Source organism: Meriones unguiculatus, chromosome 17 (assembly GCF_030254825.1).
Source record: "Meriones unguiculatus strain TT.TT164.6M chromosome 17, Bangor_MerUng_6.1, whole genome shotgun sequence".
NCBI classification, from domain to species: domain Eukaryota; kingdom Metazoa; phylum Chordata; class Mammalia; order Rodentia; family Muridae; genus Meriones; species Meriones unguiculatus.
In genome coordinates, this window is record NC_083364.1 from 51,344,856 (window position 1) to 51,363,482 (window position 18,627).

General features: G+C 36.5%; 1 protein-coding gene and 1 non-coding gene across 5 annotated transcripts in view; both read right to left on the reverse strand.

Moving 5' to 3' along the window:
- Dzip3 (DAZ interacting zinc finger protein 3) overlaps positions 1-18,627 on the reverse strand; it is a 66,455-nt gene that overhangs the window by 14,360 nt on the left and 33,468 nt on the right. For 3 of the 4 annotated variants that reach the window (XM_060370498.1, XM_060370499.1, XM_060370497.1), the window contains 10 exons: positions 15,570-16,187; positions 14,056-14,088; positions 12,366-12,535; positions 11,642-11,686; positions 9,220-9,245; positions 8,342-8,507; positions 5,952-6,047; positions 4,089-4,216; positions 2,761-2,829; positions 350-446 (listed from right to left, as the gene is read on the reverse strand). In XM_060370498.1, coding sequence (XP_060226481.1) covers positions 350-446; positions 2,761-2,829; positions 4,089-4,216; positions 5,952-6,047; positions 8,342-8,507; positions 9,220-9,245; positions 11,642-11,686; positions 12,366-12,535; positions 14,056-14,088; positions 15,570-16,187 — 1,448 coding nt within the window. The remainder of the gene's footprint in view (positions 1-349; positions 447-2,760; positions 2,830-4,088; positions 4,217-5,951; positions 6,048-8,341; positions 8,508-9,219; positions 9,246-11,641; positions 11,687-12,365; positions 12,536-14,055; positions 14,089-15,569; positions 16,188-18,627) is intronic. The other variant, XM_060370500.1, reaches the window with a different exon arrangement.
- On the reverse strand, positions 5,001-5,104 carry LOC132648892 (U6 spliceosomal RNA). The gene has a single exon (XR_009587275.1). It is a non-coding gene; the product is annotated as a U6 spliceosomal RNA (small nuclear RNA).

An 18,627-nucleotide genomic window follows, 5' to 3' on the forward strand; every position in this document is an offset into this window, starting at 1 on the left:
TAATATGCACGCATTTTTACAGTAGCTCTATGGACATAGCAGAGAAAGTGGTATTACAGCAGTAGTGAAATGTTATTCCTACAAGTATGGCTTAGAGTCTAATTCATGAGAATTCGCCTCTAACTATAAATACTGTGATTTCTTGGAGTCACTGAAGGAAAGCAACGTAAGATTACAAATACTCAAGCACTCCCAAATGACATGCCAGTGAAACAAAAGAATATGAGTTTAAGCTGTAGTTTTCTGAATGATACTGTTTTGTTTGTTTCAAAGCCAATCTCTTTTCAACTCTTTAGCTATAGTAAAGTAAAATTATCCTCCCTCTTCAATTCCCCCATTTTCCTTTTACCTCAGCTGTTAAGGCTCTGCTGGTTTCTGCATTCAGTTTATTTAAATACGTTTTAACTGTGCTTTCTAGATTATGCTTCTCCATTTCCCACTGAGATCTGAAATGCATGATCATTAAAAATTAGCAACATTACAAAGATAGCCTTTTCCAATTTATTCAGAAGAAGATAAAACCATGACAAGAACAAAATATTTTATTGGAAAAGTACACATAGCACATAAAAACAAAAGAAGACATTGTTTAAAACATAGTTATTCTTCATTACAAAAATGCAGAAGTTTTAAAGTTCTCAGTACAGAGGCTATGACCTAAATTCTGAATCTGTAGTATTAAAGTTAATCTCACCACTACAACATATTAGATGTAAAACCTTAGATGAGAACAATGGACTGAGTGTTTGAGTTCTCCTTGACCCATAATTCATTTCTTGAAATCTTCAACTCTGTTGTGTAAGTTTCCTCTAAGATTAAAACATTCCATCTTTCAGGAAACTCAAGGTATAAACAACTCATTATAGTTTCAGAAAGTCCTGAAAATTGACCATATTTCCTAGACCCCTATAAGAGCTAAGAGTCTCTCTCAGAAGAGCAGAGGAAAGGTGCAAAGAAGATTCTCAGACAAGCAAAGCTGCAAAAGAACTCCAGGACAACACCAGTTACTTGGAAGAAGTTTAGACCAACACAGTCTCCAACCTGATGAGCTGCCTTAGGGTTTACATTGTGATCTAGGTTCTCAGCTTTCTGACCTGTCACTCATGCTGAGGTGGGCGTTAGTGATGTAGCTGTCTTTTTGAGTCATTTCTGCTTATAAGTAATCCCTCACCCATATTTCTGTAGTAAGCCCAATAAAACTCTATGGTTCATCAAGGTGGACTTTGGTAGTATCTGTACTTTGGTCTATTATGGATTCTTTATCTGGGGTGAACAGATGTATGTGTGTTGCAACTCCCTAGGAAAAGTTCTGTCATAAAACAAACCCCAAATTGAGGATCTTAGAAGATGCAGTAATTTTTTCCTAGTGATTGGGACATAAAACACTGGAAAGTGAGATGGTCATAAAGACAAAGCCTTCATGAATGGAAATAACACATTATTATTATTTTTAAATTTACTTAACCTAGAACACAAAGCTGGGCAACAGTTACTCCCTCCTAAACCTCCAAGCCCTCATAGTTTCCTAACATTTAGATTTTAATTATACTTGCTTTTTGTGAAATCTTAGGTCTGGTTCATGCTCCACATCCTCCAAGATCTCTCCTCCAGCCCTGTTCTCCTAGCTCTCCTCTCGCCCCTTCTCCTCCCACTCATTTCCTGCCCTCTGGCTCCTCCCCTCTTTCCTGTCCTCTGGCTCCTCCCATTGCTCAACATTTTGGCTAGTTGTTTTATTTTGGCCTGTTTACACAAAGTTGAGACAGGATGCTTAGAATAAGTATCACAATGCAATATCCAGATTGAAACCAGGGGGGGGGGAGGGAGAGAATCAGCATTTGAATGAACAAGGGTAAGGTGTATACATTTCAAAAGAACATTATACCAACATTTCCTCCTTTAAGTCCAATAAAAGGCTCCTTTTCTTTCAATACAATAATAATTATGAAATTCTGAAAACTGTCAGGTAAAATCTATACATGCAATGTCCAGTCCATGTGTATTTAGCAACTTAGGATAAAGTTATCTGATTATCCTATCTATCTTGAGAAGTTAAAAGTTCTATACCTAAATTAACTTTTATCCTTATTGGTAGTATCTATATGAAAGGATTTTTTAACTTCTGAACAACTCAAGCTTAATTGTGGCACTATAACTATTTGGTCTTCAACCCCATCAGAAACTTGAGAAGGAATAAAATTAGTTACTTGAATAAATAGGAAGTGCACGTTAGCAGCTTCCAAAAAAATAAAAAATTGAGAGAAATAGTTTTCTGTCTTAAGTCACCCATAACTCTCTGTAATGTTGGAGCATCATCATCAGGCTTATTTTAAATGCTACTTTGAGACAGCTCTGTGGCTCTTGTACTATGTGAGAGTAAAAAGAGAAGACAAGGAAGATCTGCTATGAAGCAGCAAGTCTTTAACAGATATCTAGCTGGTTGTCACCCTGACCTTGGAGGAATTGGTGTATGCTGTTAATCAGTCAGTAGTTTGTTATAGTGGTGGACCCACAGGAACAAGGGGTTTAGTTCCCTATTCTTAGCTTCTGTACATGTGAAAATTGTCTCAGTTTTCTCCAATTAGAGCTGCAATGAACATCTTCCAATCTGACTACACCTTTCTGTTTATACCTATTAAACCCAATGTAGTTGCTGATATTACTCAATCTCATGTGAAAAAGTGCTGTTAGATTATCCCAGCTAAAAATGTTGAGTAAAATGCAATTTCAGAGATGGAGTGCCAATGGAAGAAAATGGTGTACCTTTTCATGGAAAGTTGATCTTTAAGGTTCTTGATTTCATCATCTTTAACATGGATTTGGCGCTGTAATCTAAGCAAATAAGGAAGTCATAAAATGATAGAAATAATTTCTCATTAACACAGAAGAGCTCTACTGTTGCTTAAAGAGGGGCCAAGTATATGAATCACAAATCCTGGCCTTGAAAACAGCAAATGATCTCCTATACCTCATCCATCTGATTTCTTTGTTATTGTTTTTTCTCATTTATCTTATTCACTTTACATCCTTGTAGCTCCTTCCCTCCGCCCTTCCCAGTCCCATCCTCCTTCCCTCCCTTCCTTTTCTTCAGAAAAGGAGACCTCCCTTTCCCATCCATCCCGGCTCATTAAGTTGCATCAGGACTGAACATGTTCTCTTCCCCTGTGGCCTGTCAAGGCACATCCACCAGGGAAAGTGATCTAAAAGCTAGCAAGTGAGCCTGTGTCCCATGCAGTCCCCACTTCCCTTACTAGAGTACGCAGTTGAAGCCTAAGCTGCTCATCTGATACATCTTTGTAGGGGGCCTAGGTCTAGTTCATGCATGGTCCTTGGTTGATGCTTCAGTCTCAGCAAACCTCTCTGGGACCTGGTTAGTTTGCTCTGTTGTTTTTCTTGTGGAGATCCTGTCACTTCAGGTCCTTTTCACTTTTCTCCCACTATTCCCCAAGACTCCCTACCCATCTCCCAATGTTTGGCTATAAGTCTTAGCATGTGTCATGAAGCACTGTTAAGTAGAGCCTCTCAGAGGACAACTCTGATGAGCTCCTGTTTGCAGGCTTAAAAAGTATCATTCATAGTCTCAGGGGTTGGCACTCTCCTATAAAGTGGGTCTTTGGATGGGATAGGCATCAGCTGGGAAGTCCCTTAATTTCTGCTCTATCTTTATTCCTGTATATCTCGTAGGCAGAGTATATTTTGGATTGAAGTTTTTGTGGGTGGGATGGTCTTACCTGCCCTTTATTAGAAGACTAGTCTAGTTACAAGATGTCCTCTTCAGTCTCTATGGTCTCTGCTTGAATACCCTTAAATTCCTCTAAGAACCTACCCTGACTTAGGTCTCCAGCTTGTCACAGAGATGTCCCCATCCTCAGTTTCTCTTTTCTCTACAGGTCTTCTGTCCTCTTGCCCTTGCTCTCCTCAGGTCTTAATCTCAACTCTCTTAATTCTCTGACTTCCTTTTGTAAACCTCATTTAAGCTTCTGAAATTTCTACTGTGCAGCCGCACTGCCACCTGGTGGCTGCAGAGAGATTAAGACTAAAAAAAGATAAGCAAACTTAGGAGTTTCATTTTTATCAAGTTTTGTACTTACTTGGACACTTTATTGATTCCAAAAGCCACTTGTTGATTTAGAGATACAATGATTTTTTCTTTCTTTTTAATCTGCATTTGATTTTCCTGCCACCGAAATGTTACTGTTTTCAGTTGTCTTTTGTAATCCTGCTCAACGAAAAATATTTTTCATAGTATTCAAGTCACCGAAATGTCAAGAACCATATCCACATTGAGATATCTTTTAAATAAACTTTATTATAAGAATACTTAGAAATAAATAAAAAATTATACATCAAAATAAAACAGACCTAAAACCTATAAAACTTAATAAACTTATTATTATTAAAATAGAAACTCAAGCTACACACTAATACTGCACTTTCAGTATTAAATATTTTATGTACTTATCTACTACAAAAAATCTATAACAAAAGAACAACTTTATATTCCCATTCATAACTCGGATCCATTATGTGTACTCAGTCCTTCCTCATCTGCTACTCAGCCTTCCTTGTTCCTTATTATACCACACCTACATATACACTTGTTTACATACACATATTACTGACTAGATTCCATATGAGAATGAGCATGTATTTTTTTCCTGAGATGTGCACTCAACTATTATTATACATGTTAAGTCCATCCATTTTCTTGCAGATATTTTTAACTTCATTTTTCTTCGGAGCTAAATAATATTCAAATATATGTATGTATACACTCACACACATATACACACCAAATTTTCATTTTTTTCTCCTTTCATTGAAAATAATTTTTTTTGACATATTATATCCTAATTATGGTTTCTGCTCCCTCTACTACTCACAATTCTTCCCCATATCCCCTCCAATTTTCCTCAATTCCCTTTATTTCATTTATTAGAAACAGGCTTCTAAGGGATGATAATAATAAAATACAGAAAAAGAAAACTAACTCATCAGTTGGACAAAATATGGAATGCTTCATGAATTTGAGTGTCATGCTTATGCAGGAGCCATGCTAACCTTTTCTATATCATTCCAATTTAGTACATGTATAAGCATAGCAAGCACTACTCCAAATTTTCATTACAGATTTATTCATCTACTCATAGACTCGGTTGATTCCAATTCTTTGCTATAGTGAATAAAGTGGCATAGACAGAATAACCTCTGTCTATGGTACGGTGTGGAGTTCTCTGGATGTGTGCCCAGGGGTGAGAAGGAGGGCCATACAGTGGTTCTACTTTTAGGTCTTTGAGCAATCTCCATATTATTTCTACAATAGACACTTTATTTTAAATTTTAATTTAATTTTATTTTTAATTACACTCCATTTACTTTGTATCCCCCCTCTAGTTCCCTCCCTCCTCCCTTCCCAATCCCTCCCTTCCTCCCCCTTCTCCACGCATGCACCTCCCCATGTCCACTGGTAGGGGAGGGTTTCTTTTTCTTCCTTCAGATCCTAGTCTGTTAGGTCTCATCAGAAGTGCATTGTCTTCCCCTGTGCCCTGTTAAGGCTGCTCTCCCCTCAGGGGGAGGTGATCAAAGAGCAGGCCAATCAGTTCATGTCAGAGACAGTCCCTGTTCCCATTACTATGGAACCCACTTGGACACTGAACTGCCATGGGCTACATCTGTGCAGGGGTTTTAGGTTATCTCCATGCATGGTACTTGGTTGGAGTATGAGTCTCAGGAAAGACCCTTCTGTTCAAATTTTTTGGTTCTGTTTCCCACTTCTTTCATAAGATTCCCTGCATTCTGCCCAAAGTTTGACCATAACTCTCAACTTTTAATTTGTACCCCCAAACAATGAATAAGGGTTCAATTTTACTGAGTTATTTTAAGACAATGTATCATTGAGTTTAGCATTTAAAATATTTCTTGCTTCTCTAAGATCTAATGGCAAAAGTACTCACTTCACATTCATACTGCAACTTATAAAGTTGATGTTGATGAGCCAGCCTTTCTTTTTCAGTTTCTTTGTAGTCTGTACTTTCCTTTCCAGATGAGCCCTTAAGCAAATACAACAAAAATATTTATGTTTCTAAAAAGATACTAATTTTTGTATTTACAGGATTCCCATGTATATAAAGTTGCCATGTATGATAACTCCTAGTCACGCTTTACTTCCCTAATAGCACTCATTAAATAATACAACAACTGTAGGTTGCTGCTACTGCTGAGGGATACTCACGCTTGCTATCTGTAGTTTTTGTAATACTCTTAATTGTACAGCATCACAGAGAATAAATGAAGGGCCATATTTTTACACATGCAGTGCAAACTGTCCATCCTTAATTACCTCAGTGCACCAACTTCTTTCTTTTTTTTTTTTTAACAGTAAAAAAGCTTTATTATGATGGGAAATTTGCATTGTTTGTTATATATTTTTTAAATAAATTTTTATTTTTATATTAATTAGTTTATTCACTTTGTATCCTAGCTGTAGCCCCTTCCCTCATCCCCTCCCAATCCCACCTTCCTCCCTCATCTCCTCCCATGCCCCTCCCCAAGTCCACTGATAGGGGAGGTCCTCCTCCCCTTCCATTTGACCCTAGCTTATCTGGTCTCATCAGAACTTGTCCTTCTCTGCGGCACTGTCCTCCTCTCTGGCCTGGCAAGGCTGCTCCTCCATCGAGGGAGGTGGTCAAAGAACTAGCCACTGACTTCATGTCAGAGACAGTCCCTCTTCCCATTACTAGGGAACACACTTGGATACTGAGCTGCCATGGGCTACATCAGAGCAGGGGTTCTAGGTTATCTCCACGCATGGTCCTTGGTTAGGGTATCAGTCTCAGAAAAGATCCCTGTGCCCAGATATTTTGGTTCTATTGCTATCCTTGTGGAGCTCCTAACCTCTCCAGGTCTTACTATCTCCCCCTTCTTTCCTAAGATTCCCTGTGCTCTACCTAAAGTTTGTTTATGAGTCTCAGTATCCGCTTTGATACAATACTGGGAAGAGTCTTTCAGAGGCCCTCTGTGGTAGGCTCCCGTTCTGTTTCCTGTTTTCTTCTTCTCCCAATTGTTCATCCTGTTTGCCTTTCTGAGTGAGGATTCATCATCTTACCCAGGGTCCTCCTAGCTCAGCTTCTTTAGGTGTACAGATTTCTCTAGTGTAGTTTAATTTTTCTATATTATATGTCTAGTATCCACTTATAAGTGAGTATATACCACGTGTGTCTTTCTGTTTCTGGGATACACAGGATGGTCTTTTCTAGTTCCCACCATTTGCCTGCAAATTTCATGATTTCCTTGTTTTTAATTGCTGAGTAGTGCTCCATTGTGTACCACAATTTCTATATCCATTCCTTCATTGAAGGACATCTGGGTTGTTTCTAGGTTCGGGCTATTATGAAAAAAGCTTCTATGAATATGGTTGAACAATGTCCTTGTTGTGTATTTCAATGGTCAACTTTGGCTACTATACCATAAACAGGATACTAATGGGGACCACACTACAGCATATTTTACAAGCCCTTTGCAGATGGCTCAATGGTTTTTAAATAAGTAAATAAACATTTTCTGCAAGTATGTGACATTTTGATTTTCATTTTGAGTTTTTCTGGGTTACTTTACTAACATTAATGGTTCCATATTTAAATTTCAGTGTAATAGCCAAAGCTATGCCAATTCAGTTAATCTATACATATATTGTAATAGTAACTGATTGTGACACATGTGCATTTTAAAGCAGAGAGTGGCTCACCACTGACTTCAAGCACGGTGTGTGTGTACACTGGCACACATTTCAATACTTTATCTACCTTCTATAAATTTCTTTTCTGAGCAATAATTTTCTTATAGATATAGCATTTCAAGCAGTGTCTACTACCAGAAAAGAAGTCAGAAAAATCACTACTACTTACTAGAGCTTTTCAGAAAATTTTTTATGGTTGCATCCAAATTTAATAATAAAAAATAAACATTTGGTTTATTAAAATATATTTTAATGGCATTTGACTTAGTGAGGTTTATGCTAGTTTTTAGTGTATTGTCATTTCCCCTCCTTGCTCCTTACACTTTTTGGAAACCTTTTTAAAAGAAATGCATTTTTTTTTGTGTTTGCCCAATAGTCAAGAAATTATTTGAGAAAAGATGTGAATTTTAGTGACAGTGGGTTTTTTTTTTCTTCAAACTCTTGTCTTAAAATATCTCCTTTTTCTATTTTTGTTGTTTTTCTTCTCAAAACAGCAAAATCTGCTAGGCTTTTCAAAAGGACATACTGCACAAAGAATCTGGATAAAACAAGATTATCAACTCTTTCTACAAGAAGGACGGTAGGGCTAAACCTTCTCCAGGGGCTCACCTGCTCTACCATGTCCAGAAGGTGCAGCTCGTCCAGGCTACAGAACTTGTCTTCGGTGGCAGAATCCTCTTGTGCATCACTTGCATCAGTTTTCATGTATGAGCTGAGTGTGTGCACATCTCCTTGTTCTGTCTCCAGCTGGTCGTCCTTTTCTACCATATATGAGCTATAGTGGGGACACAGTCAATATGACCTTTCACAATGGTACAGTGCTTTTCAACATAGGCTATTGCTTCTCAAGTTAGTAGTATACTGCCTCATGAGATACCCTGTATTAGAAGGGCTCATGGTCAAAGTTTGGACAGTGCTCACTCCCACTGGTCTCTTCTCTTGAACACTAACAATGAACATCAGCATATAAGAGGAAGGACTTGTTCAAGGTACCTATTTAATTGTGCATGGCAATGTTTTCAAGAATGATAAGTCAACAGGCTTTATTTTTCAAATTACAGCTATTAACATTAGTTACTCTGGAATCAGTATTTTGAAACAAGTTTACAAGTGTTCCCACATCTTTAATACACTATCACAATTCGTACATTTACCCCAACCAAAGAAAAGATGTACATATGTCTATCCAGGACATAATAATTGATCTCTCCTTTAAAGTTAAGTTTTAGTCTATATGTATATTTTTAAAGTATTTTAGTAAGCATCAAGTCAGTCTTTGAATGAAATAGTGTTAGATGACAACTAAGTAGCCTTACAGGAAAAACTGTAAAAGATTCCTTTCTGCCAAAGTTAATAATAGTCTAACCTGCAGAAGATATCAATTAAGACAAAGACCATTTTTCTCTAGAAACTTCCCAAAACAAATATATGTTATTGACAAAACATAAGTTAAAAACTTAAGAAAAAATTAAAATTTAAATACTTACGCTTGTTCTTCTTCTGAGTCCTTATCCTGAAAAAGAGCATCACAAGACTTAGTAATCTGTATCAACTACCTTGTCCCAATTTTGTATGTAATTATATATCTTCAGTCAACTATAAAACTCAAATGTGAATTCTATGAGATAGATAACCACACTGTATGTGATAAAATGTGGGTTTTAAAATTTTTTTCTACTTATTCTACTTCCCTTTTAAAATAGTATTTGTGTCTCATTAAATTTTAGAATTCTGAAAATCACTTACTGAAATAATAGAGGTAAATATTGGACATGAATTTGTACCTACTAGGAAACCTTGAAACAGAGTAATATCCATCATTTCTATGCTAAATAAAAGGACTTTTGAAAATCTACATGGAAAAAATAAATCAGACTGACATATGAAGAAATCTTATATATACAGATGAGATCATAACTGTAAGGAAATTTTTTTGAAATCCTTAAGTTTTATGTTTACTAAAATAAATGATAGCAGCAACATATCAAATAGAGCCCACTTAAATGACATACAATTTAAATTAATACAACTTAAATTAGAAATATTAATTATCAGAAGTACTGACTTCTACTATGTCTGATTCTAAGTTTCCTTTACAAGTACATACATACAAATTTGTACATACAACCCTGTTTTCTTGTCTTGTTCATACCAATTGACTTTTACAATTTAAAGACAGTGACTTCTACCTTGGTTGCAGTATGCCTGAAGGTTTGAGTTGAATACCTGATATAAAGACTTTTAGTTGTTCAGACTGAATACATCTAGTACAGTTGTTTATTTTTCAAAGTCCACTTTTAACTCTTTTCATGCAAACTTCACATCAATCCACTTCAGTCCATTAATAGGAATGTCTGCAATTTCTCTCCTGTACAGAGGCCACCCAAACTAACGGGCTTGTTTCATTTCCTGTCAAATTTCTTATGACTTCATAATACAAAAGCCTTTTTTTTTCTTTTGCTTACTTTAAATCTGGGTGGAAAATATAAGAAACTAATCACCAGTGGAGTTGTTCATAATGAAGATGAATTATAAGCTAAATATAAATACTTAACCAAAGAAAAGTAATATAATAAATTGTCCCATCTCTAAAAGTATTTAAAAGTTACCTTATTGTCCCTTGTACCTGGGATGTAAAATTTGATTGTTTTCCATCCAGATAACTCCTGATAGGCATTTCTAGGGCTATTGTTATATTGTTAGGTCCATATGTTATGAAGCAAAATAACAAAGAGAAAAGGATACAATTTCTCAAGGAGATCTTGCCATCCTTTGTATAACAGAAGCAAACTTCCATATGCTAACCATTTTCATAAGAATTCCTCATTATATAATTAGGCTGACAGCTCTTCAAGGCTTGCTGTACATACTTAGTAAGAATAAAATATAGCATATAATTTGTCTTTTAATGTCTAAATTTCATCTTAATAAAACAAGCATTTTCAAAAGTATCTCAATTTCTTTAATAAAACTAAACTGCAAAAAACCAGAATGTTAAAGAAGCAGTCAATAAATATATGCTGGCTAAGCTTGAGACTTAGCATTGTCTTCTAAAATACATGTCATTAATGAATGCTGTTGTAGGTTATTAAATAGGAACTATTAATAAAAACATTCATATTTTACTGTATATTCATATTTTTATAACTATTGAGTAAATGTTATATTATTATAATGCGAATGCCATTGATATTTTACTTAGCACAATAAAATAAAAATTATTTTAGTCTTAATACTTTACAATATATTCTTCATTACTTTCATTAGTCATTAAAATGTTTATTTATGTTCCATTGACTAGTAACAAATAAGACTGTAGTTAGAAACTATAGTCAGTTGATAATACAGAGAAGTATCAAGATTTTGAGTATGTTCCAGATTAGAAAAATAAGAATTTTTCTTTAATCACTACGTTTACATTGCATAAACGAGTCATATGCCCCATTTAAGAAAATCCCATTTTTTTCTTACAGTTCTCTAAGCAAACCAGAGATGATTTATGGATCAAATGGATCCATAAAGTGAATTTTCTTGTTTGCACCTGACAGAAGACTGAGGAATGGGCAGTGTAAGATTTCTTAAAAAAACAAAAACAAAAACAAAAAACCCAAAACACACACAAAAAAAACAACTTTGGAATAGAATAGGGATATGACAAAAAAAAATGAGGCATTTTAAAAATGGGAGCAGAAAGCAGAAACTAATAAAATTATCAAGTGACTAATTCAAGATTTTTCAATCTGTAAAATACATAGCTGTCTCTATAAATGTATATTTGATAAGGTTGAGTAGCGTGTACATCCATCTGGACTGACTGAAGTTGGTGACTTTAACTGTGAGTTCTTGGGGGAAGCTTCAGGTATTCACGGTTAAGCATCCTTTTGTTGTAATGCCAGCGCAGTGTCTCACCTTTTTATTCTTAGTTTTTTTCTTTTTCTTTGTTTTACTTTTCACCTAAAACATAAAAATAAAGCATGTATTTAATATGCTACTCAAACTCTACAATGTATTATTTTATGCGACACTTCATCTAACTACAAATATCTTTGCCTTCTAATACTTATTTTTTAGATGTTTTTATGGATTTTCATAGACTGTATTTTTCTACATTTTTTTATGGAAACAAGTATTACATTAAATTTAATCTCAATCCACCCCTGAAAAAAAAATAAAAAAGAACACATATAAAAACCAAAATAAAACAATAACAAAACAAATGATTAGGAAACTTTTTAAAGAGCAACAATCATGTCCATAAAGTTAAAAAAGTTTTAGCCCAAGAGTAAATTAAGTCTATAAGGTAGCTAACAGCTTAGCACTCAGATTTTATCTAGTTGATTTAAACTCCACTTCTGTTAGAGGTACTAAAAATACCTCATTTTTCTTATTTTTTCTATCTCTTATTTTTCCTTCCAAAGTGTACTTTTATTGGTTGGCACTAAAAAATTCACTACAAAAGCTAACACATTGCTTGACTTTTGGCAAAATAATTACTGAAGAAGCTACAGGAATGGGGAGTCACTCCTAGCCGGGCTCTGCGTGAACACTACTGCCTCCAATGCTTTGGGTGTCGTACACGCAACATCCGAAAGCGCCAAGTATGTTCTGCACATTCAAATATTAAACCTTCTACCTCTTGAAGATCTTTAATAGATTCTGTTGAAGATTCACTAGGTATCGAGGCTATTTCTTTATTTATTTCTGCTAACTGTAGTTCAGTGTTTGATTGCACATTTATATTATATTCCATCACAGGTGGACTCAATTCTTCTTCATCATTCTGTAACTCTTCTATGTCAATACCTAAATAACAAAGAAAAAAATTCAAAATCTAGTGGTAAAGTGTTGAAAAGTTTATACTTTTGTTATAATTATATCTGCTAGGCCAGCAAGATAGTGCAGTGGGTAGAGGCTTTTGCCTTTAGGCCTACTGACCTGAGCCTGATTCCCTGAGTCCACATTTCCATGCGGAAGGAACCAACTCCAGCAAATTGTCCTCTGACTTCTAAATTTGCACCATGGCAACAATCATACCCAAACTCTTCCTATTGCTGTATAAAAACTGCAATGCCTATTTACCCACAAATAACAGGCATGCAAATGAACTTGGAACCAATTAGTGAAAGCCAAAACACTATGAAACTGCATTGATATTTCTGTAGATTTCAAGTAGATTTAGGTACTTTTGAATGTAAGTACAATCTAAATACTAAGGTACTAAATTCTGCCATCGACCCAATTAGAAGTGCAACTATTATTATTTTACAGGATATAAATATAAAATATAAAACAAGCAAAAGCTACATCCATTTTCCCTTATTTTTTCATAAGATTGGTAACTGTGCCATATTATTAATTCTTTGAATCTTTGCTCTTCAATAAGAAGATAAGTCCCAAACATTAAGTCCTAAACATTCACTCTTACAACTTCCTCAGAGATGTCCCAACATTTAACCTCAGGCAGACCCATGGTACTGTTTTGTAAAGAATCAATTTAAGTTTAGAATATAAATTACATTTTTAACTTATACTTATTTAAGATTTTGTGTGTGCATGCAAATGCTTGTACTGTGTGTGTGTATGTCCACAGAAGCAAGAAAAAAGTATGAATTCTCTTGGAGCTGGAGATATAGGTGGTTGTGAGAGCCTGATAGAGGTGACAGAAACTGAAGTATGGTCCTTTCCAAGTGCTCTTATCCACTGAGCACTGATCAATCTCCTCACTCCCCACACCCAAATTATTGTTTGGAGACTCCAAATGGGACTTACTAAACCAAGCAGGGAGTCAAATATTCAGATACTTGAAAGGCTATTACAGGAAAGTTTGCTTGGACATATCTTGGGCAACATTGTTTACAAGAACAACAACAACAAAAATCAAAAAACAGTTAAAAAAGAGGAAGTAAAAAATAACAAGCAATTCATCACTGTCCTTCCCATATAGACCCACTGACTGTGGCTTGTAAATACAATAAAGCCACACAAAACAGCAGAGAAAAGCAAGCAGACAGGCATTTTAGCCCTCTAAAGTACTGAGCATGAGAATCTGAACATCATCCTTGGGTAAGCCTTGTGGCAAGTGTTTAATTCAAGTTAGATTAAGGCATACGAGGTTCAGCTGAACAACAGTAAGCTGAACTATGATTTTCTAAGCTTTCGGGTCTCTCGCATTGCATCCTATGTTCCTGTAGGGCAGGAACTGTTTCAAGGAATGAAGTACAGAAAAATGTATTGTATAGTTTATCTAAACACATGTCAACAACATATTTATGCCGTAGGGATTCTGTGTTAAAAGGCCACTTACGCAGTTTGAGTTTACTTACGCTGAGTGCCTGTTATGGACTGTAGAGCAATTCCTATGGCAAACAGAAAAACAAATTAGACTGTAACTGTAAGCACAAACAACCAATATCTCATCAGGATTAAGAAAAGCCAGAAAACTTTTATGGAGCATTAATTTATTCCATAACTATTTAGAAAAAACCAGTACTACTCACTAATGTAGTTTAGACAAGGTACAATCTAGACTATCAAATAATAGCTAGAAACCCTTGATTTAAGAAGCAAAAGGTTTTATTTTGTTTTTTTAAAGACATTTCATAATAGTTTAGTCTTAGAACATCAAGAAACATTTTATTTTCTTAAAGTGAAATACAATTACATCATCTTGCCCTTCTCTGCCCTCCCCCTTATGCCAAGGTCCTCCACATTTCCTTCCTCTTGAAATCACAGCCTCTTTCTTTAGCACTTATTGTCATATATGCATGTGTATAAATAAACCTGCTCAATCCACTTAGTATTACTTGTATGTGACTTTAGCGCTTACCATCTCACACTGCACAATCAATTAGGGAACTCATTTTGGGGAAAAATTATTTCTCCAACTCTCATCAGTCCCTTAGTTGTATACTGTTCTTTGTCTAGAGGTGGAGCCTATGATATTTTTGTTTCTTTCCACACTAGCATGTAAGTTTGTGTTGTACTCCTTCAGTTCTTGATTTAGTTATATTGTTAAGGAGTCATAGGTGAAGCGTCCCTGTCATTTTTATAAAACACAATCTAGCAGCAATTTTCCTGGTCTTCTGATTCTTAGATCTTTCTGGCCCCTCTTCTGGAGTGTTCCCTGAGTCTTGGGTGCAGGAGTCATGTAATAGATGTATCAGCTGCAGCTGTATACCCACGATCACTTCAACAAGCACTTTCAACTGAGCAGCAATTTTTATTTATAGTCTAAGACTATGAAGGGATATTCATGAAATGTACATAAAGTTTCCACTAAAGGTTTGAGCCTTTCAAGACATCCAGATTACCCTGGTTGCAACTCCATACCCTGTCCTTGTCTACTGAGCATATGCAATATATAACAGGCTTTATTAGGCCCTACAGAGTAAATAGCAAAGGTTAAAAAGAAATAATATTCATGCAGACATTGTGGGGATAATGGATGTTGCTGGACCTGTAAATGAAAACTGAAACTTTAATAATTGAGAAAAGAGATAAAAAGGCACCATGAAAGCCTCTGTTAAAGGTATTTGACCATAAAGTTCTTTAACTGAAAATTGCTTGAAATGCTCTGGACTTAATTAGTACTCAGAGCCCTCTCTCCAAGTGTGTGTGTGTGTGTGCATGCACACATTTTATATACATATACATATATAAATATATTTTAAGGCTTTTAAATTATGCCTCAGGGATTCCTCTCTAATTTTCTCTAATATCTAGTATCATAAAACTCAGTGTCTTTTCATAATGAAAAAAAGGCTCTAAAACACTAAATAGAACACAGAACAGACACTCAAAAATGGTTTTCTGGCTACTGTAAGTAATCATTTAGTACCTTGTTGATAGCAGGATAACATCCTCTGGATGATTTCTGGTACTGGTATGCCTAGATAAATTGACAGCTGATGATAATCAAGGGATATATTCTCAATGGGATTCTCCTTGACTTGGTCGATATCCTCTTGTTTCATCCCAAGGCGCAGAAGAATATCAGAAACTTTTTTCCAAATTGAATGGAACTGTAACTCAGTGAGCCCATTCATCAGAATCTCACTGAGGAGGATATCTCTGTACTTGCAGAGCCTGAGAATGTCTGCAGACTTAGAGAGATCAGAAGATGGTGGTTCCATATCCCAGCCTTTTCTGGGTGCAGGGAATACATTCAGATGTTTAATGAGCGCTAATAAGAGGCATAGGTCAAATTGTTTGGACTGTGGTAGCTCCTTGTTTGGGGGATAAAGCAGATGCCATGATCCACCCAAAGGGTGATTGGTCCACAGATGATTGTAGTAGGGTTCCAGCACATTCTTGTGTATAAGCAGCTCTTTTTTCAAAAGAGTGGGTGGCATAGCCTCATCAAATATTTCCCGGACAATGTCAGTACCAGAAATAATAATTATATGAAGCAGATGATAGAAATAATTATAATCAAGTTTGAAGATAGGCATTTCATCTGAAAATGAATTTGGAGAAGTCAAAACAATCCACATTAATGCTTTTTTTTTGTGGTCTCTCACATTGCACCCTATGTTCCTGTAGAGCAGGAATTGTTTCAAGGAATAAAGTACAGAAGAATTTTACCATAGTCAGTGCTCAATAAGCATGCTGCTCTCTGTCTAGCTACCAAAAACTCCAGACAAAAAGAGCATGCTCCTAGCTAGAAGGAATTGCAGATTCTTCTAACATAGAAGGCTTTCAATGTATCTACGATTTTATTTAAGCAAATTAACTTTGAGGACATAATGGCAAAGTAGTTCTGGAAATCCTAGAATTAGTCAGGAATAGTAATTTCTAGTTTTAATTATAATTTACATAAATAATTTTATTTTTATTTTCCATGAAACTAGTACTGTCCCAAACTAGTACTGTGACAAAGTTGGTACATGTACAGTCTACCACTCACTGAGTACTGTTTTCTGAGTGACCAACAGCTAAGCTTTAAAGATTATTTGATCCTTTCTGGAAATCAATCTGGCAATTTCTCAGAAAACTGGGAATAGTTCTACCTCAAGACCCAGCTACACTACTCCTGGTCATATACTCAAAAATCCTCCATCATATAAAGACATTTGCTTAACTATGTTGATAGTGGCTTTTTTCATAATAGCCAGAAACTGGAAACAACCTAAATGTCCCTCAACTGTAAAACAGATACAGAAACTGTAGTACATTTACACAATGGAATAAACTCTGCAATTAAAAACAGGGAATTCATACAATTTGCAAGCAATGGATGGAACTAGAAAAGATCATCCTAAGTAAGGTAACCCAGACCCAGAAAGACACACATGGTATGTACTCACTTATAAGTGGATATTAGATGTATAGTACAGGATAACCATACTACAATCAACAGACCCAAAGAAGCTAAGTTACACGGAGGGCCCAAGGGAAGGTGCCTGAATGTCACCCAGAAGGGGAAATAGACTAGACAGCAGAAGTGGATGAAGACAGAAACTGGTCAGGAGATGAAATGGTGAGAGTGGGGATCAGATGTGGGGAGAATGGGGGTGGCACAGAGAAGGCTCGGAACAAGAAGGGAAACTAAGGGGAGACATCTCTTTACAAAGCTGGAGGCCTGTGACAGGGTAGGGTCCTAGGAGGATATGGGTGTGACTCTAGATGAGACTTTTAACAAGAGGACATAACAAGAAGTGACCACTTCTTAGGCAGGCAACATGAGTGGAAGGAGGGGAACAACAACCCACTGACAAAACCTGGGATCCAGAAATTACCCTGCCTATAAGAAGTGCAAGGATAAGAGGGAACAGAGTTTGTGGGAAAGTCCAATCAACAATTGGCCCAACCTGAGACCCTACCCAGGGTAAAGAACCAGCCCTTGACACTAATAATGATACTTTGTTATGCTTTCAGAAAGGAGCCTAATTTAACTGTCATCTGGGAGTCTCCAGCCAGCGGAGGATTGAGACAGATGCTGGGACTTGCAGCCAAGCCATGAGGTAGAGCTCTGGGGGTCCTGTGGAAGTGTTGGGGGAAAGATAAAAGAATATGGAGGGCACAGGAACCTCAGAAGAAGACCAACAAAGACAACTAACCCAGTCCTATGGGAGTTTTCAGAGACGAAGGCATCAATTAAGGAGCATGCATGGTCTGGACCTATGCCCCCTGAACATATGTAGCTGATGGGTAACTTGGTCTTCACATGGGGTGCCTGGTGAGTGGAGGGTGGTGCTGTTTCTAACATGGACTCTATTGCCTGCTTTTGGATCACTTCCCTCTGACAGTGCTATCTTGCCTGGCTTCAGGGAATGAAGATATGCTCAGTCCTGATGTGATTTGACATGCTGGGGAAGGTTGATACGAGGAGAGAGGAGGCTCCCTTTTTCTGGTGGGAAGAGTAGAAGGAAAAGGGGAAGGAGGTTGGGGAGACTGGAAGAAGAGAGAAGGGGCACCCTTGGGATGTAAAGTAAATTAAAAAAGAAAAAAATAAGACTAGATACTTAAATTCTACATACATAAAAAATAAAAGGTTATTTGATGTTAAAGTAAATTTAACTACATCTTGATGTCAATCATATTAGATAGCTCAGATATATACTAGTCAACATAGTTAGCTAAGAAGTTGCTACACAGTGTATCAAAGCAGATGCTGAGACTCATAACTAAACCTTGGGCAGAATGCAGGGAATCATATCAAAGGGGGAGTTAGTAAGACATGGGGAGGACAGGAGCTCCACAAGGACCAAATATATCTGGGCACAGGGGTCTTTTCTGAGACTGATTCTCCAACCAAGGACCATGCATGGAGATAACCTAGAACCCCTGCTCAGACATAGCCCATGGCAGCTCAGTATCCAAGTGGGTTTCCCTAGTAGGGGGGACAGGAACTATCTCTGACATGAACTCAGTGGCTGGCTCTTTGATCCCCCCCC